At 38.9% G+C, this 15863-nt stretch overlaps 4 protein-coding genes across 8 annotated transcripts; 2 read left to right on the top strand and 2 right to left on the bottom strand.

Annotated features, from left to right (window-relative positions):
• Positions 1–4: 4 nt before the first annotated feature.
• On the top strand, positions 5–780 carry LOC103391626 (gamma-crystallin M3-like). Its single transcript, XM_008327971.1, has 3 exons — positions 5–51; positions 170–412; positions 505–780. Exons 1-3 carry the CDS (start codon positions 43–45, stop codon positions 778–780), a joined length of 528 nt encoding a protein of 175 aa, XP_008326193.1. The 5' UTR covers positions 5–42.
• A 1840-nt stretch (positions 781–2620) lies between these two features.
• LOC103391627 (gamma-crystallin M3-like) lies at positions 2621–15518 on the bottom strand. Of its 4 annotated transcripts, none has more exons than XM_008327975.3 (3): positions 10045–10293; positions 3043–3282; positions 2621–2950 (listed from the first exon to the last, which is right to left on the bottom strand). In XM_008327975.3, the coding sequence occupies exons 1-3, from the start codon at positions 10207–10209 to the stop codon at positions 2672–2674; spliced, it is 684 nt and encodes a 227-aa protein (XP_008326197.2). In that variant the 5' UTR covers positions 10210–10293; the 3' UTR covers positions 2621–2671. The 4 variants fall into 4 exon arrangements, with proteins under 4 accessions (XP_008326197.2, XP_008326198.1, XP_008326196.2 ...); XM_008327976.3 differs by lacking the exon at positions 10045–10293 and adding an exon at positions 3373–3693 and having other exon boundaries at positions 2630–2950; XM_008327974.3 differs by lacking the exons at positions 2621–2950; positions 3043–3282 and adding exons at positions 8470–8921; positions 9374–9616 and having other exon boundaries at positions 10045–10291.
• Positions 2634–6614, bottom strand: LOC103391628 (gamma-crystallin M3-like). The gene is made up of 4 exons (XM_008327978.3): positions 6260–6614; positions 5939–6181; positions 5585–5838; positions 2634–2696 (listed from the first exon to the last, which is right to left on the bottom strand). Exons 1-4 carry the CDS (start codon positions 6287–6289, stop codon positions 2672–2674), a joined length of 552 nt encoding a protein of 183 aa, XP_008326200.2. The 5' UTR covers positions 6290–6614; the 3' UTR covers positions 2634–2671.
• LOC103391629 (gamma-crystallin M3-like) lies at positions 10126–12514 on the top strand. 2 transcript variants are annotated; one of them, XM_008327979.3, is made up of 4 exons: positions 10126–10238; positions 10958–11178; positions 11281–11523; positions 12170–12509. In XM_008327979.3, the coding sequence occupies exons 2-4, from the start codon at positions 11164–11166 to the stop codon at positions 12440–12442; spliced, it is 531 nt and encodes a 176-aa protein (XP_008326201.1). In that variant the 5' UTR covers positions 10126–10238; positions 10958–11163; the 3' UTR covers positions 12443–12509. The 2 variants fall into 2 exon arrangements, with proteins under 2 accessions (XP_008326201.1, XP_016895404.1); XM_017039915.2 differs by lacking the exon at positions 10126–10238 and having other exon boundaries at positions 11152–11178; positions 12170–12514.
• Positions 15519–15863: the final 345 nt, after the last annotated feature.

Here is a 15863-nt window from a genome sequence, read left to right as displayed (position 1 = left end):
AGCAAGTTGAAACATCAACTGGAAGAAACCTAAATCACCATCATGGGCAAGGTAAAAAAAGTTTCATAATATTTTTACTGCATTTGCAGTTTAATCTATTTTTTCTGATTGTAATTCAAGTGTAAGACAAAAAAGCCATCTAGTTACCATCAATGTTTATCATTTCCAGATCACCTTCTACGAGGAGAGGAACTTCCAGGGTCGCTCCTATGAGTGCATGAGCGACTGCTCCGACATGTCCTCCTACCTGAGCAGGTGTCACTCCTGCAGGGTGGAGAGCGGCTGCTTCATGGTCTACGACCGCACCAACTACATGGGCAACCAGTACTTCATGAGGAGGGGCGAGTACTCCGACTACATGAGCATGATTGGATGGAGCGGTGGAATCAGGTCCTGCCGTATGATCCCCATGGTAGGGTGACAAGTGAACTACAGGAACTCCAACATTTATTCGACCAAAAATCTTTGAGTCTATAACTGAACCATTCTGATGTCTTCTTCCAGCACCGTGGCTCCTACAGGATGAGGATCTACGAGCGTGAGAACTTTGGCGGTCAGATGTACGAGCTGATGGACGACTGCGACAACATCATGGACCGCTACCGCATGAACGACTGCATGTCCTGCAACGTGATGGACGGCCACTGGCTGATGTACGAGCAGCCTCAGTTCAGAGGCAGGATGATGTACCTGAGGCCTGGAGAGTACAGGAGCTTCAGGGACATGGGCTGGAGCGGCATGAAGTTCATGAGCATGAGGCGCATCACTGACATGTGCTAAACGTCTGTATTTGACTTTAGTGAATCAAATAAATGTGTAATTCCTAAACATGGTTGTCCTTTATTGTTGGAACTTGCGTCGACAAAATAATAGTAGGTTAAATTTGACACATTAAGTGGGATGCGGCCCACTCCCTACAGGGACTGGTCAGGCCTAGGCTGGAGACCACTATAAAATAAATGAAAGAATGAAAGGGAATTACTTGTCATTGTGACACAGCACACAGAGTGGTGGAAACAAGCCTTTGTCTTCATTATTTATTTCAGTGCCTTGCATATGGATCTTTTAAACATGATCTAAACAGCTACATTTCTTAACATGACACAACTGAGAGCTAAACAATTCCTGTAGATATACTTCCTTCTTGCCCTTTTCATTTCATTGTAGCACCTTTAGCCTTACTGAAGGGAAAAACAATTACACTTACGTTCACTCTATACTGTAAAGAAAATCCTTTATTCAACATTATTTCTTTTTGCCAGTTCATTTGACTGTTTTTATTTTTTCATGTATTCTTGTCAAAAAGAAAATATTCATAAAATTACAGGGATAGACTTATAAAAGATAGATTTATAAAATAATAGACTTATTTTATCAGTCAGACATAAAATAACAGGAAGTCACTTACTGTAAAAAAACGTAATTTTAATTTTTTTTAAATAAAAGAGGTTTTTAACAATTACATACCATTACAATACAGACATTATTATATCTGGGGGTTGAAAAAAAAACTACATACACCTGTGTAAGTGAATGTTACATTTTTTATTTGAACTTTAACTTCAAGTCAACTTTAACCTTCGGAAGAGGTCATGACAAGGCGTTTTATTGGACAAAAACGAAATCACGCTGAACACCAGCCAATCATTTTTAAAAATAACAGTGACGCGTCAGTTCGCGGTAATGGCGGTAATGGAGTGCGGGGAGCCTTTTCAAACTGTTCGCTGGACTTTCCAAACATGAAATTACGACTTTTGTCATTTTAAAACGGGAAGTCGTCGGACCCTCTGTTCGTTTGTTTTTATTTTATTTTGTTAACTTCTGCTCAACATACTCGGAAAACCCGTTACTGTGCTTTATCGAGGGCCGAGGAAGGAACATCCACACGCTGAGGTTTAAGGCAAGTACACCGAACAAAAATTAAGTGCGTCATTAATTAATTAAATTTTGAATTACATTAAAATTGTGCGGTTAAGTGTATTATTTATAATTGTATGTAAATGTAAATGTACCAATTCATTTTATGTTAAAAATATACATGGTTATTTAACTATTTTGTTTTCACAGTCCTTTGTTCCTCCATAGCTTTGTAGCATTAGCATTGCTAATGGTGCTTTAAAGTGAGCTATCTACAGCATCTATTGAGATACAACTGTTAATGTTAAGACCTTTTTTTCTTCATATCTGCTGAAAAGACGTTTGATGGACTCTAAAAACCCCGATAAATATAAAATAAACCCTGGTTCTTTCTGTGTTGTGGTTCTGACCTGTATGACGTTAAGCAGTGCTCTAGGTGTATTCAGTAGGAGACTACAGAAGGGAGAGTTCAAAAAGGTTTTTTAGACACATTTTTATTTTTGTAGGTATCTACATTTTACATGAAAGATCTATTATACCACAAAATAGATAAGTAAAGTTAAATGTTTAATAATAATAATGTTATAATTTGAGTTTTGAGTCTCTGTTTTTTATTTTACCCCTATTTTTTCACCATTATTTCTTTGCCAATTTAAAAGACTTGTTTAAAATGTATTTCTTCTATATAAATAAACCTCAAAACACCCCTCCCTTGCCCCCCCAAAAAAAAACATGTGACTCATGGGATTTGTTTAAAACAAATAGATTAAATTTTATTTGAGGTAAAGTAAGTCTCTTTCATTTTACTGGTGACCTAATAAAAGGAATCCATGATGCGCCTCATGCTCATGAACTTCATGCCGCTCCAGCCCATGTCCCTGAAGCTCCTGTACTCTCCAGGCCTCAGGTACATCATCCTGCCTCTGAACTGAGGCTGCTCGTACATCAGCCAGTGGCCGTCCATCACGTTGCAGGACATGCAGTCGGACATGCGGTAGCGGTCCATCATGTTGTCGCAGTCGTCCATCAGCTCGTGCATCTGACCGCCAAAGTTCTCACGCTCGTAGATCCTCATCCTGTAGGAGCCACGGTGCTGGAAAAAGACATCAGAATGGTTCAGTTATAGACTGAAGGATTTTTGGTCGAATAAATGTTGGAGTTCCTGTAGTTCACTTGTCACCCTACCATGGGGATCATGCGGCAGGACTTGATGCAGTCGCTCATTCCCATGCGCTGGTAGTCGGAGTACTCTCCCCTCCTAACAAAGTACTGGTTGCCCATGTAGTTGGTGCGGTCGTAGACCATGAAGCAGCCGCTCTCCACCCTGCAGGAGTGACACCTGCTCAGGTAGGAGGACATGTCGGAGCAGTCGCTGCTGGTCTCATAGGAACGACCCTGGAAGTTCCTGTCCTCGTAGAAGATGATCTGTGGAGGGAAGAGAAAGCATCATTCAGACAAAGAGTGGACATCACACCTAAAAAAAAACATGAAGAGATTCTCAGAATGGCTGCTCACCTTGCCCATGGTCATGGTTTCAGTTGTTGTTCCTTTGGCTGAGAAGGTCTGCACACTCCTCTCGTGTCTCTCCTGTTGCTTTTATACCTGACCTCGTATCCCATTGGCTCCATCGACCTTTTGTTTAAAGTCCTGACAGTGCAACATGCAGTGGGCTTCAGAGGGGGTCCTCTCGTAGAGTCCAGGTTAAAAGGACATTCACATGAATATGGTGATTTGCGGTGGTTGCAGGTTGTTAGACAGGAGGGCCCCTGTTATTGTTCTGGGCTGCTGAACAATAGGAAGCATATTTTCAACAGCAATTCACCTCTCGTATAATACTTTTTAGGTCATTCAGCAGAGAAATGACATTATGTGCAATTTTTATTAAGGGAATTCTTAAATAAAAACAATAGGTTTGAAAATAAAAAAAGATAAAAAATATGCAGATCTAAGTCTGTACACTGTACTTGTATCTGTATCTAATTTTCTGGAAATTGTATTTTATGTAATTGAACTTGCCAGGTTAAATCAATTATATTCATATTTTGCTCAAATGATCAATGTTACTGCTACAAAAATGAATTAATGCAATTTAAGAACAAAATGCTATAGCTTTGCTAGCTGTTAATTTATTTATTTTTAATTTCAGCTAGAAAACTTCACTTAATTTGCTCTAATTAAACAGTGATTAAACTAGAATAAAGTCATTGTTTACATGTTTCTTATCACTAAAAGTTATTTAGCAACTCGTTGGAGGTGCCACATTGTAAAAACCATGGTGATAAATCATTCTTAATTAATAAATGCAGCAGTAACTGAAATCATCTCGATGCTTAAATGCATTATATAAAATTTTCAAATTGTAGCTATCTTACATTTTAATTTACACCTTAATATAATTTAACATTCCATATTTACAGTCATAAAACTGTTTCTTGTTGTAAATATTTCCTTGTTCATAGTACATGATTTACTGTCAATGAATTAATTCACATGCACATCACAAACAAAATACTTTTATCTGAGATTCATGAAAACAGTAACAACAAAACACATCTTTTGAATTGTTAAATTTATTGCAAAACAAATATGTAATCGATGACATTTAGAAGTTCATGTTGTCTACAATTTAATGCGTTTCAGCATCTCATCATTTTTATTTTCTATGTGGCCCCTTATGCTCTGCAGTAGATTAGAACTTTAATTACAATAAAAAAAACCCCAAAAAAACATTAAATGTATCTCTCCAGCTTCATCAACTGTAATAATATGTTAGTATTTGCTCTGTTTTTTTGACTAGCACATGAGCTACTTTACTTTGAGCCATCTTGGCCTGACAGATAATTTTAGTCTGGCACAGAAGTCTAAACATTCTTTTTACAGTGGCTATCACAGACTTTACTCAGTCGTAGAAAATGTTTCCATCAGAACTAAAGTATTTTTACCTATGGATGTAAAACAAAAGGTCACCATTGCTAAATGTTCAATTATGGTACGAATAATCTAACATTGCCATAATTAAGACTATGGGGCAGTGGTGGCGCAGTTGTGAAGGAAGCAGACTTAGGTCCAGAAGGCTTTAGGTTTGAGTCCACCAGCTGGCCCACACACTGCTGCCCACTGTTCACTTTGGTGATGGGCTAAAAACACAGGTCACCTTTGATTTTGTGCAGTGGTGTGCTGTGTCACAATGACAAGTAGTTCACTTTCCTTTCTTGAGTCCACCATTGGCTTTTGTTAACATTAAAATCCAGCACAACCTATTTATTTTAGTGACCATTTAAGAATTAAATTCAACAATTGTTAAAACAAAATAAATAAATTAGTAGTTTATAGCTGATTTGAGATTTTTTTTCATATATATTATAACCTATTAATAACTAGTGTCATGTTAAGAAATGTAGCTGTTTAGATCATGTTTAAAAGATCCATATGCAAGGCACTGAAATAAATAATGAAGACAAAGGCTTGTTTCCACCACTCTGTGTGCTGTGTCACAATGACAAGTAATTCCCTTTCATTCTTTCATTTATTTTATAGTGGTCTCCAGCCTAGGCCTGACCAGTCCCTGTAGGGAGTGGGCCGCATCCCACTTAATGTGTCAAATTTAACCTACTATTATTTTGTCGACGCAAGTTCCAACAATAAAGGACAACCATGTTTAGGAATTACACATTTATTTGATTCACTAAAGTCAAATACAGACGTTTAGCACATGTCAGTGATGCGCCTCATGCTCATGAACTTCATGCCGCTCCAGCCCATGTCCCTGAAGCTCCTGTACTCTCCAGGCCTCAGGTACATCATCCTGCCTCTGAACTGAGGCTGCTCGTACATCAGCCAGTGTCCGTCCATCACGTTGCAGGACATGCAGTCGTTCATGCGGTAGCGGTCCATGATGTTGTCGCAGTCGTCCATCAGCTCGTACATCTGACCGCCAAAGTTCTCACGCTCGTAGATCCTCATCCTGTAGGAGCCACGGTGCTGGAAGAAGACATCAGAATGGTTCAGTTATAGACTGAAAGACTGTCTGATTTTTGATTGGATAAATGTTGGAGTTCCTGTAGTTCACTTGTCACCCTACCATGGGGATCATACGGCAGGACCTGATTCCACCGCTCCATCCAATCATGCTCATGTAGTCGGAGTACTCGCCCCTCCTCATGAAGTACTGGTTGCCCATGTAGTTGGTGCGGTCGTAGACCATGAAGCAGCCGCTCTCCACCCTGCAGGAGTGACACCTGCTCAGGTAGGAGGACATGTCGGAGCAGTCGCTCATGCACTCATAGGAGCGACCCTGGAAGTTCCTCTCCTCGTAGAAGATGATCTGGAAGGACAACATTTGTCAGTTTAGATTTGTCGGTTAACAGATATGTTTATATTTTTGTGTGAAAAGGAAGTCTACCTTGCCCATGTTCATGTCAGTGGAGGTCATGCTTTTAGATGAGCTGCTGCTGCTGGTGTTGCTGCTGCTACTGCTGCACTGCTGTACTCTCTGCTTCAGATCTGGCTTTTATACCCGACCACAGTCACCGGGCCCCATTGATAAAACCCCTGACCTAGCATCATGGTATACAGAGCTGCTGAATTCATGTCGTCACGTGACTGTGCCCTGGAAGACTTTAGAAACATTGGCAGCTTTTCAGCAGGTAACACAAAGCTTCTGCATACCTTTTGTAATGCTGGTTTTAATGTATTTAAGTTCACACTATAAAGGCATGTCAGCTGAAACCGTTAATGTCACCTACAGTTGAACTAAAGTATTGTACATTATTACATGAAGCAGTCTCACCTAATGTTCATTACTGTGTGGAAATTATCACCATAGGGTTTAGATATTGGCAGCTTGTTAATAATATGTACCTAAAGTTTTTGAGTATATAACAATGTTACAGCTTTTGACTACCTTTTTTACTCTACATAAGACTAATTTAGTCACACATTTATGTACAATGCAGCTATAATTTCATAAATCTATCGTCACCATTATCCTTTAATCCAGGACTCTCCAACCTTATATCCTGTGAGAGCTACTTTTATAAAATAAAACGGACTAACAACAACTCATTTTATTTATTTTCATAGCTCATTGGCAACAAACTCAATCAACTTTCTTTGCCTAAACATTTACAATATCTTACCGTCCACATATCGCATTTTGTTAAAACATCACATTATTATTATTATTATTATTATTATTACAGAATTATTATTTGGCATTCTACAAAGAACAACCAGGTAACCAAGGCCTTTTTTTCCATTTTGTTCTTTTGTGTGGTTATACATTCATGTTCACGCACAGACACACATATAAGGGCTCTCACTCAATTCAAATGTTTAATTAATTGATAAATCGCGTTCTAGTTGTGTGGGAAAATGTCGTTAAAGTAAAGGAAAGTATTAAAAATGTATCAAAAGTGTCACATTTTACTCATTTTATTTATTTTTGGTCATTATCTTGTGACTAAATGTAGTGGTTTTTAATCTAGTGGTCAGAGAGTTAGTCTTCTAAGTGAAGGATCGAAGGTTCAAATCTTGTCTCTTGTACATTGCTGGAAAATTAATCAAATAAGCTGTTCCTATTTTCTAGTTTTCTTTTCCGCACAATGTCGCCGTCTGCTGACCAAAAGGAGCACAGCCGACTGCGTTTGATAATGACAGATACAAACGCAGCGTTCTCGTGCTGTAGCGAGTTTTCAATATTTTAGACACTTAAAAAAATGTTTTCTTTCGGCTTTGTCCCTTTTTTCAATCATTTATTATTATTAAAATAATTTATTTAATATTCACAATTATTTTGATTCGTATTGAAATTACAATTGTTCAAAGCAATTATTCGCTGGTTTGAAAATTTGCTATAATTGAACTTAAACTTTTTGTATGTTAAACCAACAAGCAATACATTAAAAAAAAGTGATAAAATATAAATTATAATTTTACCTGTTATAAAGTTTTTTTTTTTTGTGCTGCTATATTTCAAACATTGTTTTTGTAATGACTCTTCTTTTGTTTACTGCATTTTCGCACCACGGTGTAGCGCATGCGCATTATCTTCTCTGCTGTAGTGTTAGGAGTTGGTCGGTGGCTTGTGTGCGTTTTGGCCGTTTTTGATAGCTAACGGCAAATAATAATTTTGTGTTGGGTTGCGAAGGGACAACTGTCCAGTTTAATTCGATAAAAGTGTAAGCAGACTTGCCGACCGGCCAATTGAGTTTGTCAAATGTATATATGCTTCATTAGCCCTTTGGCGAGCTACTTGGAAAAAGGCGGCAAGCAAGTGGTAGCTCACAAGCCCAATTGACCTCGTACTGTGCTCTATATGGAATACATTCACTTTATCTTTTCTGACCTCAATGTTTGAAAGCTGTATCCTTGTGCTCTATATGGAATACATTCACTTTCTGACCTCAATGTTTGAAAACTGTATCCCGCCCAAAAGTAATACTAAAATTAGTACCCCAAAACATAGTAGAAGACAATAAATAGATATTGAAGCCAAAATAGAGATTACGTCTATGCTTGGAAAAAAAAAAGAAATTCTTATAAATGAATACATTTATCAAATGTTGATTATCAGCATCTTTTAATTGTAATTTTAAATATTAGAAGTTCAGTGGTGGATTTGTGCTTGTTTAACATATCAATGAAATGTGCCAAAGAATTTCACAACAAATGTAATACATTTTCATGAGCTTTTATTTGTTAAATAAAAATAGTCCATCATCTCGGCCACAGATGTTATGTGTGGCAAACGTTTGATTTACTCAACATTTTAACGGTTTGTCTTCTCAATAGCAGGAATCCGTGATGCGCTTCATGCTCATGAACTTCATGCCGCTCCAGCCCATGTCCCTGAAGCTCCTGTACTCTCCAGGCCTCAGGTACATCATCCTGCCTCTGAACTGAGGCTGCTCGTACATCAGCCAGTGGCCGTCCATCACGTTGCAGGACATGCAGTCGTTCATGCGGTAGCGGTCCATGATGTTGTCGCAGTCGTCCATCAGCTCGTACATCTGACCGCCAAAGTTCTCACGCTCGTAGATCTTCATCCTGTAGGAGCCACGGTGCTATTTGGAGCAAATTTAGCAACATTTTAGTTTAATTTAGGTCAGAATATCGTTATTCGGGCTATAAATAGAGTTATATGTGCAATCTTAATGCCAGTTGATCAATTTTGAAGAATTTGGAATCCAAAACTGATCTGCATCAAATCTGCAGGATGTATATTGCTGGTTGGGTTTTATGGTTGGCAGAGACTTAGCTAAAGTTAGCCAATAGAAGGGTACAGTTACCTAGATAAATAGATCGTGTGTAGCTAAATAGCTAGAAGTAACTTTATCTAGTGTACTAGATATGACATATAAAGCTTTTGGAAACAAGTATTTTTATATGTTTGTTCATTCTTCTTGAACTTTTAAAGACTTGGGCATTGTTTGTGACAAAAAAAATGTTCTGTCATTCTGTGTTAAGGTGCAGCTACTGCAACATCATCATCAAGCATATTTGTCCGATGAGTTACCATGGGGATCATGCGGCAGGAACGGATGCAGTCCCTCCATCCCATCATGCTCATGTAGTCGGAGTACTCGCCCCTCCTCATGAAGTACTGGTTGCCCATGTAGTTGGTGCGGTCGTAGACCATGAAGCAGCCGCTCTCCACCCTGCAGGAGTGACACTTGCTCAGGTAGGAGGACATGTCGGAGCAGTCGGTCATGCACTCATAGGAGCGGCCCTGGAAGTTCCTGTCCTCGTAGAAGATGATCTGGAACAAACAGTTTAAAACACCTTTAACTATCCAGAAGGAGGACTATTGAATTGAGTCCTCTAGAAATTCAAAAACCCAGACCCAAATACGCAGCTTCTTCAACTGTATGGTTTTCTGATCCTAAAACCAGCACACGTAATAAGATACTTTCCAAATATTTAATTAACATATTCCAGCTTGCTTGCTAACAGCAAAATACCAAAGCATCTGTGGTCTCTAAGGTCTTGGCATCATTATCAGGAGGTATTTCAATACCCTAATCCAGCTTGCTTGCTAACAGCAAAATACCAAAGCATCTGTGGTCTCTAAGGTCTTGGCATCATTATCAGGAGGTATTTCAATACCCTAACTATGAATACATGTGTATATATATATATAGTGCATATTTAGCCGTAGTTGAAGGTTTGTCAGACAGCGTTGGTTACCTTGCCCCTCATGTTCATGCCAGTGTTGCTCATCTTGGCTGGTGATGTGTTGTAGCTGTTGCTCTCGAGCTGCCTGTCAACCACGGCTGAACCTTTCCCTTTTATACCCCACCGATGTAAAGCACCAGCCTCTGACCCCGCCCTCTCAGAGAAACCCTGACTCATCAACTCATGAGTGAAGCCTATAGAACACAGTGGGTGTAATTTTCTTTTTGTCCAATGCACTAGAAATCTCACAGCAGGGAACTTTTTTCGTAATTAGAGATACGTTTATTATAGCAACATGTAATTGAGACATCAACAAAAAAATTATGGTGAAATTTAAAAAAAAAAAGTATATTATATAATATATATAAAATAATAAATATTATATAGAATATATAAAATATATATGTATGTACATATATAATATTTATTAAATAAAATATTTATTTAATAAATAACATATAAGCGATGTAAATAACACTACCTAAAATATCAGGAATATATAGCTAAATACCATCAAAATGTATTTCAAGAATCTTTGGATACTTTTTGTGTGAATACTGTGGTACAATTTCTGATTTTTATTGACCAGAACTCTTTCAATCCTAAAAACAATATTTTTTTGTATTTTTTTAGCTCCATGTCCTAATGGTTGGTTCTGTTAATTTACCATTTATAGATTAATTTTAGTTTTCTGTCTGTCTTTATCTGCAAATACATGATTCTGTGTAGCATTAAAATAGCCTAGTATTAAATACAGAACAAACAGAAATATTCCTATACTTTTTAAAAGCTGGTTCCTGCCGAAACAGGTTGAAGTTAAATGTACTTTCTAAGCACATGTAGGGTGATGTATTGTCATGTCTTTGTGACTTTTACGAAAGACAAAAAAAATAATGATGCCATTGTGTGGATTCCTCTGTTAAAGAGTCGTTTTAAAGTCACATGACGTCAGACCCCACCAGCAGACCCTGGGCTTCTATACCATGTTGCTGACGTGCAGCTTTGCAAACAAAGGCAGCCACAGGGTTTTGGGGAGGATGTTCAGGTATAAAAGTAACTGCAAAACCAGGACCGGCATCAGCATCAGTAGCAGTGACAACCGTTCTCTGAAGAACCTCAACCACCAACAACATGACCATGGGCAAGGTAAGCCACGCTCACAGATGCACCTCACTGAAGGATCTAGAGTTTTCCTTATGTCAAAGTATGCTGGTAAAAGATAAAAAAAAACACATCTGCTCTTTCCAGATCATTTTCTACGAGGAGAGGAACTTCCAGGGTCGCTCCTATGAGTGCATGACCGACTGCTCCGACATGTCTTCCTACCTGAGCAGGTGTCACTCCTGCAGGGTGGAGAGCGGCTGCTTCGTGGTCTACGACCGCACCAACTACATGGGCAACCAGTACTTCATGAGGAGGGGCGAGTACTCCGACTACATGAACATGATGGGATGGAGCGGTGGAATCAGGTCCTGCCGTATGATCCCCATGGTGAGGAACCTGAAGTCACAGCTAAATGTAGAGATAAAAATGAAAAATCGACTGAAAATAGATTGAGCTTTGACAAATGAATATTTTAGCCCTTTAGGAGCGACGAGTAGTTTAAAATGTTCAAAGCATAAATTGTAAATCTGATTTGAAGATTATTTCCTAGTATCTAGTCACGCAATATATACAGTGATAGCCAACATTAGTGCAACATCGGACAGCAGTCGGTCAATAATAGCTATTAGCTAATAGCTGTTAGCTAATAGCTCATAAGACAACACGTACTTGCGCTATTTAAATTTTAGTGGAACTTTTTATTTCATATTTACTGGAAGAAATGGAATCAAAAATAATTTGAATAATCCCTCACATCTGACAACGACATAGGTGAATCGATTAATTTTTATGATGAACCTAAACGAGACATAACTACTCACATCAGGAGCATTAACCAAAGGCAGCAATATTGGATCATCATGTTTTTGAAATCGGGCCTCAGAATTAGCCAGTTCTGTTGTTTCTTTATTTCCTGACACTATACACACACCTGTTCCCATAATTTGGTAAAAAAAATATTTCAAAACAAATTATGAAATCGAAATCTGTTAAATCCTGCAAAGTTATTGAAAAATATCTTCTTCTTTTCCAGCACCGTGGCTCCTTCAGGATGAGGATCTACGAGCGTGAGAACTTTGGTGGTCAGATGCACGAGCTGATGGACGACTGCGACAACATCATGGACCGCTACCGCATGAACGACTGCATGTCCTGCAACGTGATGGACGGCCACTGGCTGATGTACGAGCAGCCTCAGTACAGAGGCAGGATGATGTACCTGAGGCCTGGAGAGTACAGGAGCTTCAGGGACATGGGCTGGAGCGGCATGAAGTTCATGAGCATGAGGCGCATCATGGACATGTAAAGACTATGGTGAAGAACGAGTCGCAGTGAAAACGAAAAAATAAAAACCTACTCTTTGACGTAACATTTGTTTGTTGTCCAGTCACTTCCTACTCCTGTGTGCCACTATCAAAATCACACTGAACGACACAAATCCAATTAAATCAGCTGGATTTAAAAAATGTAGGCACTTAAAAAAAATAAAAATAAAGAGATCCAAACTTGAATAACATGAACTTTTAAGTTCATTAAAAACAAAGTCACATTTTTAGTAAATGGAACTCATTTATTATATTCATTTTAGCATTACCTGAATTTTATCATGTTATATGCAACTTAAACCTGATGAGGATTATCACTAGGGATGTTCGATATTAACTTTTTGTCGATATCTGATATGCCGATATTGTGCAAACACCTAATTTCTGATTTTGTACAAACCACTGTAAGAGTGACTGGTACCAGCATTCTTCATACAATCCCTTGGTTATCAATATAGATTAATAAAATACGCTACAATGCTGCCATCTAGTGACTAGAGGTTTGTTGTAATGATGAAGTGCTCATTATGTCTGCTGGATACATCAATATGAACTTCAGGTACAGAGGTGGAATGTTGCTTTATATTTAATTCTGTAATGTAAATACTTTATTCTGCACTTCTTTGGACCAGTACCAGGCCATGGGTAACTTTGTAGAGAGAAAAAAGCATATTATTACTGGAAATGAGTGCAAAAATGTTTTTTAAAGGACCAGATCATTTCCTAATTTGAAATTATTAGTGGTTCTCAAACTGTGGTACGCGGGGGAAATATTTTTTCACATTGGCATTTTCAGTTGAATAAATCTGAAACATACCATGCACAATTAATTCAATATTTAGAAAAAAATGTCTAGCTACTTGTGAGATTCTGAAATAGGACGTCTGGTCCTTTTATTTATTTACTTGTTTGTTTGTTTTTTTGTTTGTTTTGCTGCAATGCAAGTCCGTTGCTCACGTAAGCACAGGCAGCACGGAATCATGGGATCACTTGCAAGTTGAACGTGGAACGGGCCAGGGGAATTCTAATGTTGGTCATCATGGTGGTACTCAGAGAGATCGATGTTTTCTCAGGTGGTACAGAGTAGAAAAAGTTGGAGAACCACCGGTTCTAGATGTCTGGTATGTGAAGAACTGCCAGGAAAATAGAGCACCACTGAAACTAACAAACTTTGAAGTCTGTCTCCTCTTCCCTTCTGCTTGTGTCTGCTGTGCAGTCAGTGTCATCAATGATCACCTGTTCATTAGTCTCACTGCTGTCACATGGTGCTCTGGGTGTATATACCTCTCTCCCTCATTCACTCTTGGTTAGGCCATTGTTCTGTGTCCATGCGTTGTGTTCTGGATAGGTGTCCCTGCCATGTCTGGTCCTGTGTCGGGTGAGTTCCTGTTATTTTGTCTGGAGAGTAAACTCTCTGCACCTGGTATACGCAAAACGTTTTTTGGTGTCATGTTTATAAAGTCAGCCAGTTGTTTTAAATTGCGTCAGAAGCGTTTGTACCGCAAGCTAACTTTTATTCAGCTAGGAACACTAGCTTTACCAAGCTCATATTTGCCAGTGTTGGCTCCATTGTATGGAAACTCCTGGATGCTAACAGCTATGCTAACATATACAAGAATGTTCCACAGAGGTTCTATATGGTAACAGCTAGAATTTCATTATGTTGTTGGTGAGTGGCAGCAGCTAAATTTGACTCGACTTAAGCTAGAATTTCATTATGTTGTTGGTGACTGGCAGCAGCTAAACTTGTTTAATTACGTATATATTAGAAATATAATGAAAGCCTTCAGAGATGTTCATCTGGAATCCAACAGGTCACCTGTGGTATTCAGCCATTTTGGAAAAGCTCGCAGTTTGGGTCAATTTGGACATTTTGAATACCAGTGTACTAGTGGACAGTACTACTCCTGATTTAGTGACTTATGTTGCCAGTAGCTTTTGTCAATCTATGGACAAATCACATTAAATTCATTCTCGTAACAAAAATAACCACAAAACCAAAGGTTTACCATGAAAAACACTGATCAATAAATGATCAATATTTTTTTATTGGACATACATATTTACATTCAGCACATGTCAGTGATGCGCCTCATGCTCATGAACTTCATGCCGCTCCAGCCCATGTCCCTGAAGCTCCTGTACTCTCCAGGCCTCAGGTACATCATCCTGCCTCTGAACTGAGGCTGCTCGTACATCAGCCAGTGGCCGTCCATCACGTTGCAGGACATGCAGTCGTTCATGCGGTAGCGGTCCATGATGTTGTCGCAGTCGTCCATCAGCTCGTACATCTGACCGCCAAAGTTCTCACGCTCGTAGATCTTCATCCTGTAGGAGCCACGGTGCTGGAAGAAGACACCAGAATGGTTCAGTTATAGAGTTACTCAGTTAGTTATTCAGTCAGTTATTCAAAGAAGACATCAGAATGGTTCAGTTATAAACTCAAAGACTGTCTGATTTTTGGTCGAATAAATGTTGGAGTTCCTGTAGTTGACTTGTCACCCTACCATGGGGATCATACGGCAGGACCTGATTCCACCGCTCCATCCAATCATGTTCATGTAGTCGGAGTACTCGCCCCTCCTCATGAAGTACTGGTTGCCCATGTAGTTGGTGCGGTCGTAGACCATGAAGCAGCCGCTCTCCACCCTGCAGGAGTGACACCTGCTCAGGTAGGAGGACATGTCGGAGCAGTCGCTCATGCACTCATAGGAGCGACCCTGGAAGTTCCTGTCCTCGTAGAAGATGATCTGGAAGGACAACAAAAACAGAGTGTTGAAAACTTGAATTCACAGTTATTGTATTTAATTTAATTAGTTAATCCTGTTGTGAATGAATTACCTTTCCCATGTTGGTAGTTGTGGTTTTTCCCAGGGCTCTGAGAGAACTATGTGAGAACTGATGCCTGTCTGTCTGAACATGGGTTCATTTATACCTGGATGGGACAAAGACCCCGCAGCCCATCTATTGTTCAAAGTACTGACCCAGCATAGAAGCTGCTGTACAACCCAGTACAATTTACACTGTCAGTACACCTCTATACTAAACTCTTGTTGACCTGGAGTTCATATAATTTTTTTGACCTTTTTTAAATAGAAGTGCATGCGTTGTGTAGAAAAGAAACACACAAAAGTGTAATTCAGGTGTAACTTAAATTGGGAGAAAACATTGACATAATACAGTCGACGAAATAGCAAACTGATAGATCTGATAGAACTTTATCAATCCCTGGGGAGTTCCCTTTGGGAAATTTAGGCTCCAGCAGCAAAACAACAATAAAAACGCACAAATAGGTAAAATATATTAAAATACAAACATGAGTAGCAGCACACTATCAATAAATATGGGAAACCTGAGCAGTGGATGTTGGTAGATAAGTAGTTTAGTAGAAGTAGATAGATT

This window comes from Cynoglossus semilaevis, chromosome 16 (assembly GCF_000523025.1).
Source record: "Cynoglossus semilaevis isolate Cse_v1.0 chromosome 16, Cse_v1.0, whole genome shotgun sequence".
In the NCBI taxonomy this organism is placed as follows: domain Eukaryota; kingdom Metazoa; phylum Chordata; class Actinopteri; order Pleuronectiformes; family Cynoglossidae; genus Cynoglossus; species Cynoglossus semilaevis.
Note: the sequence above shows the minus strand (reverse complement) of the source record. Positions and strands in the feature narration are given on the sequence as shown.

Bases quoted from the DNA above. Each gene is read 5' to 3' on its own strand.
- LOC103391626 (XM_008327971.1), top strand. The intron at 413-504 runs GTAGGGTGACAA...GTCTTCTTCCAG, and splicing joins CCTGCCGTATGATCCCCATG to CACCGTGGCTCCTACAGGAT.
- LOC103391629 (XM_017039915.2), top strand. The intron at 11,524-12,169 runs GTGAGGAACCTG...CTTCTTTTCCAG, and splicing joins CCTGCCGTATGATCCCCATG to CACCGTGGCTCCTTCAGGAT.
- LOC103391627 (XM_008327974.3), bottom strand. From the start codon at position 10,209: ATGAGTCAGGGTTTCTCTGAGAGGGCGGGGTCAGAGGCTGGTGCTTTA. The intron at 9,617-10,044 runs GTAACCAACGCT...TGTTTGTTCCAG, and splicing joins GCATGAACATGAGGGGCAAG to ATCATCTTCTACGAGGACAG. The intron at 8,922-9,373 runs GTAACTCATCGG...TGCTCCAAATAG, and splicing joins CCTGCCGCATGATCCCCATG to CACCGTGGCTCCTACAGGAT.
- LOC103391628 (XM_008327978.3), bottom strand. From the start codon at position 6,289: ATGACCTCCACTGACATGAACATGGGCAAG. The intron at 5,839-5,938 runs GTAGGGTGACAA...GTCTTCTTCCAG, and splicing joins CCTGCCGTATGATCCCCATG to CACCGTGGCTCCTACAGGAT. The intron at 2,697-5,584 runs GCGCATCACTGA...CATGAGCATGAG, and splicing joins ATGAAGTTCATGAGCATGAG to GCGCATCATGGATTCCTTTT.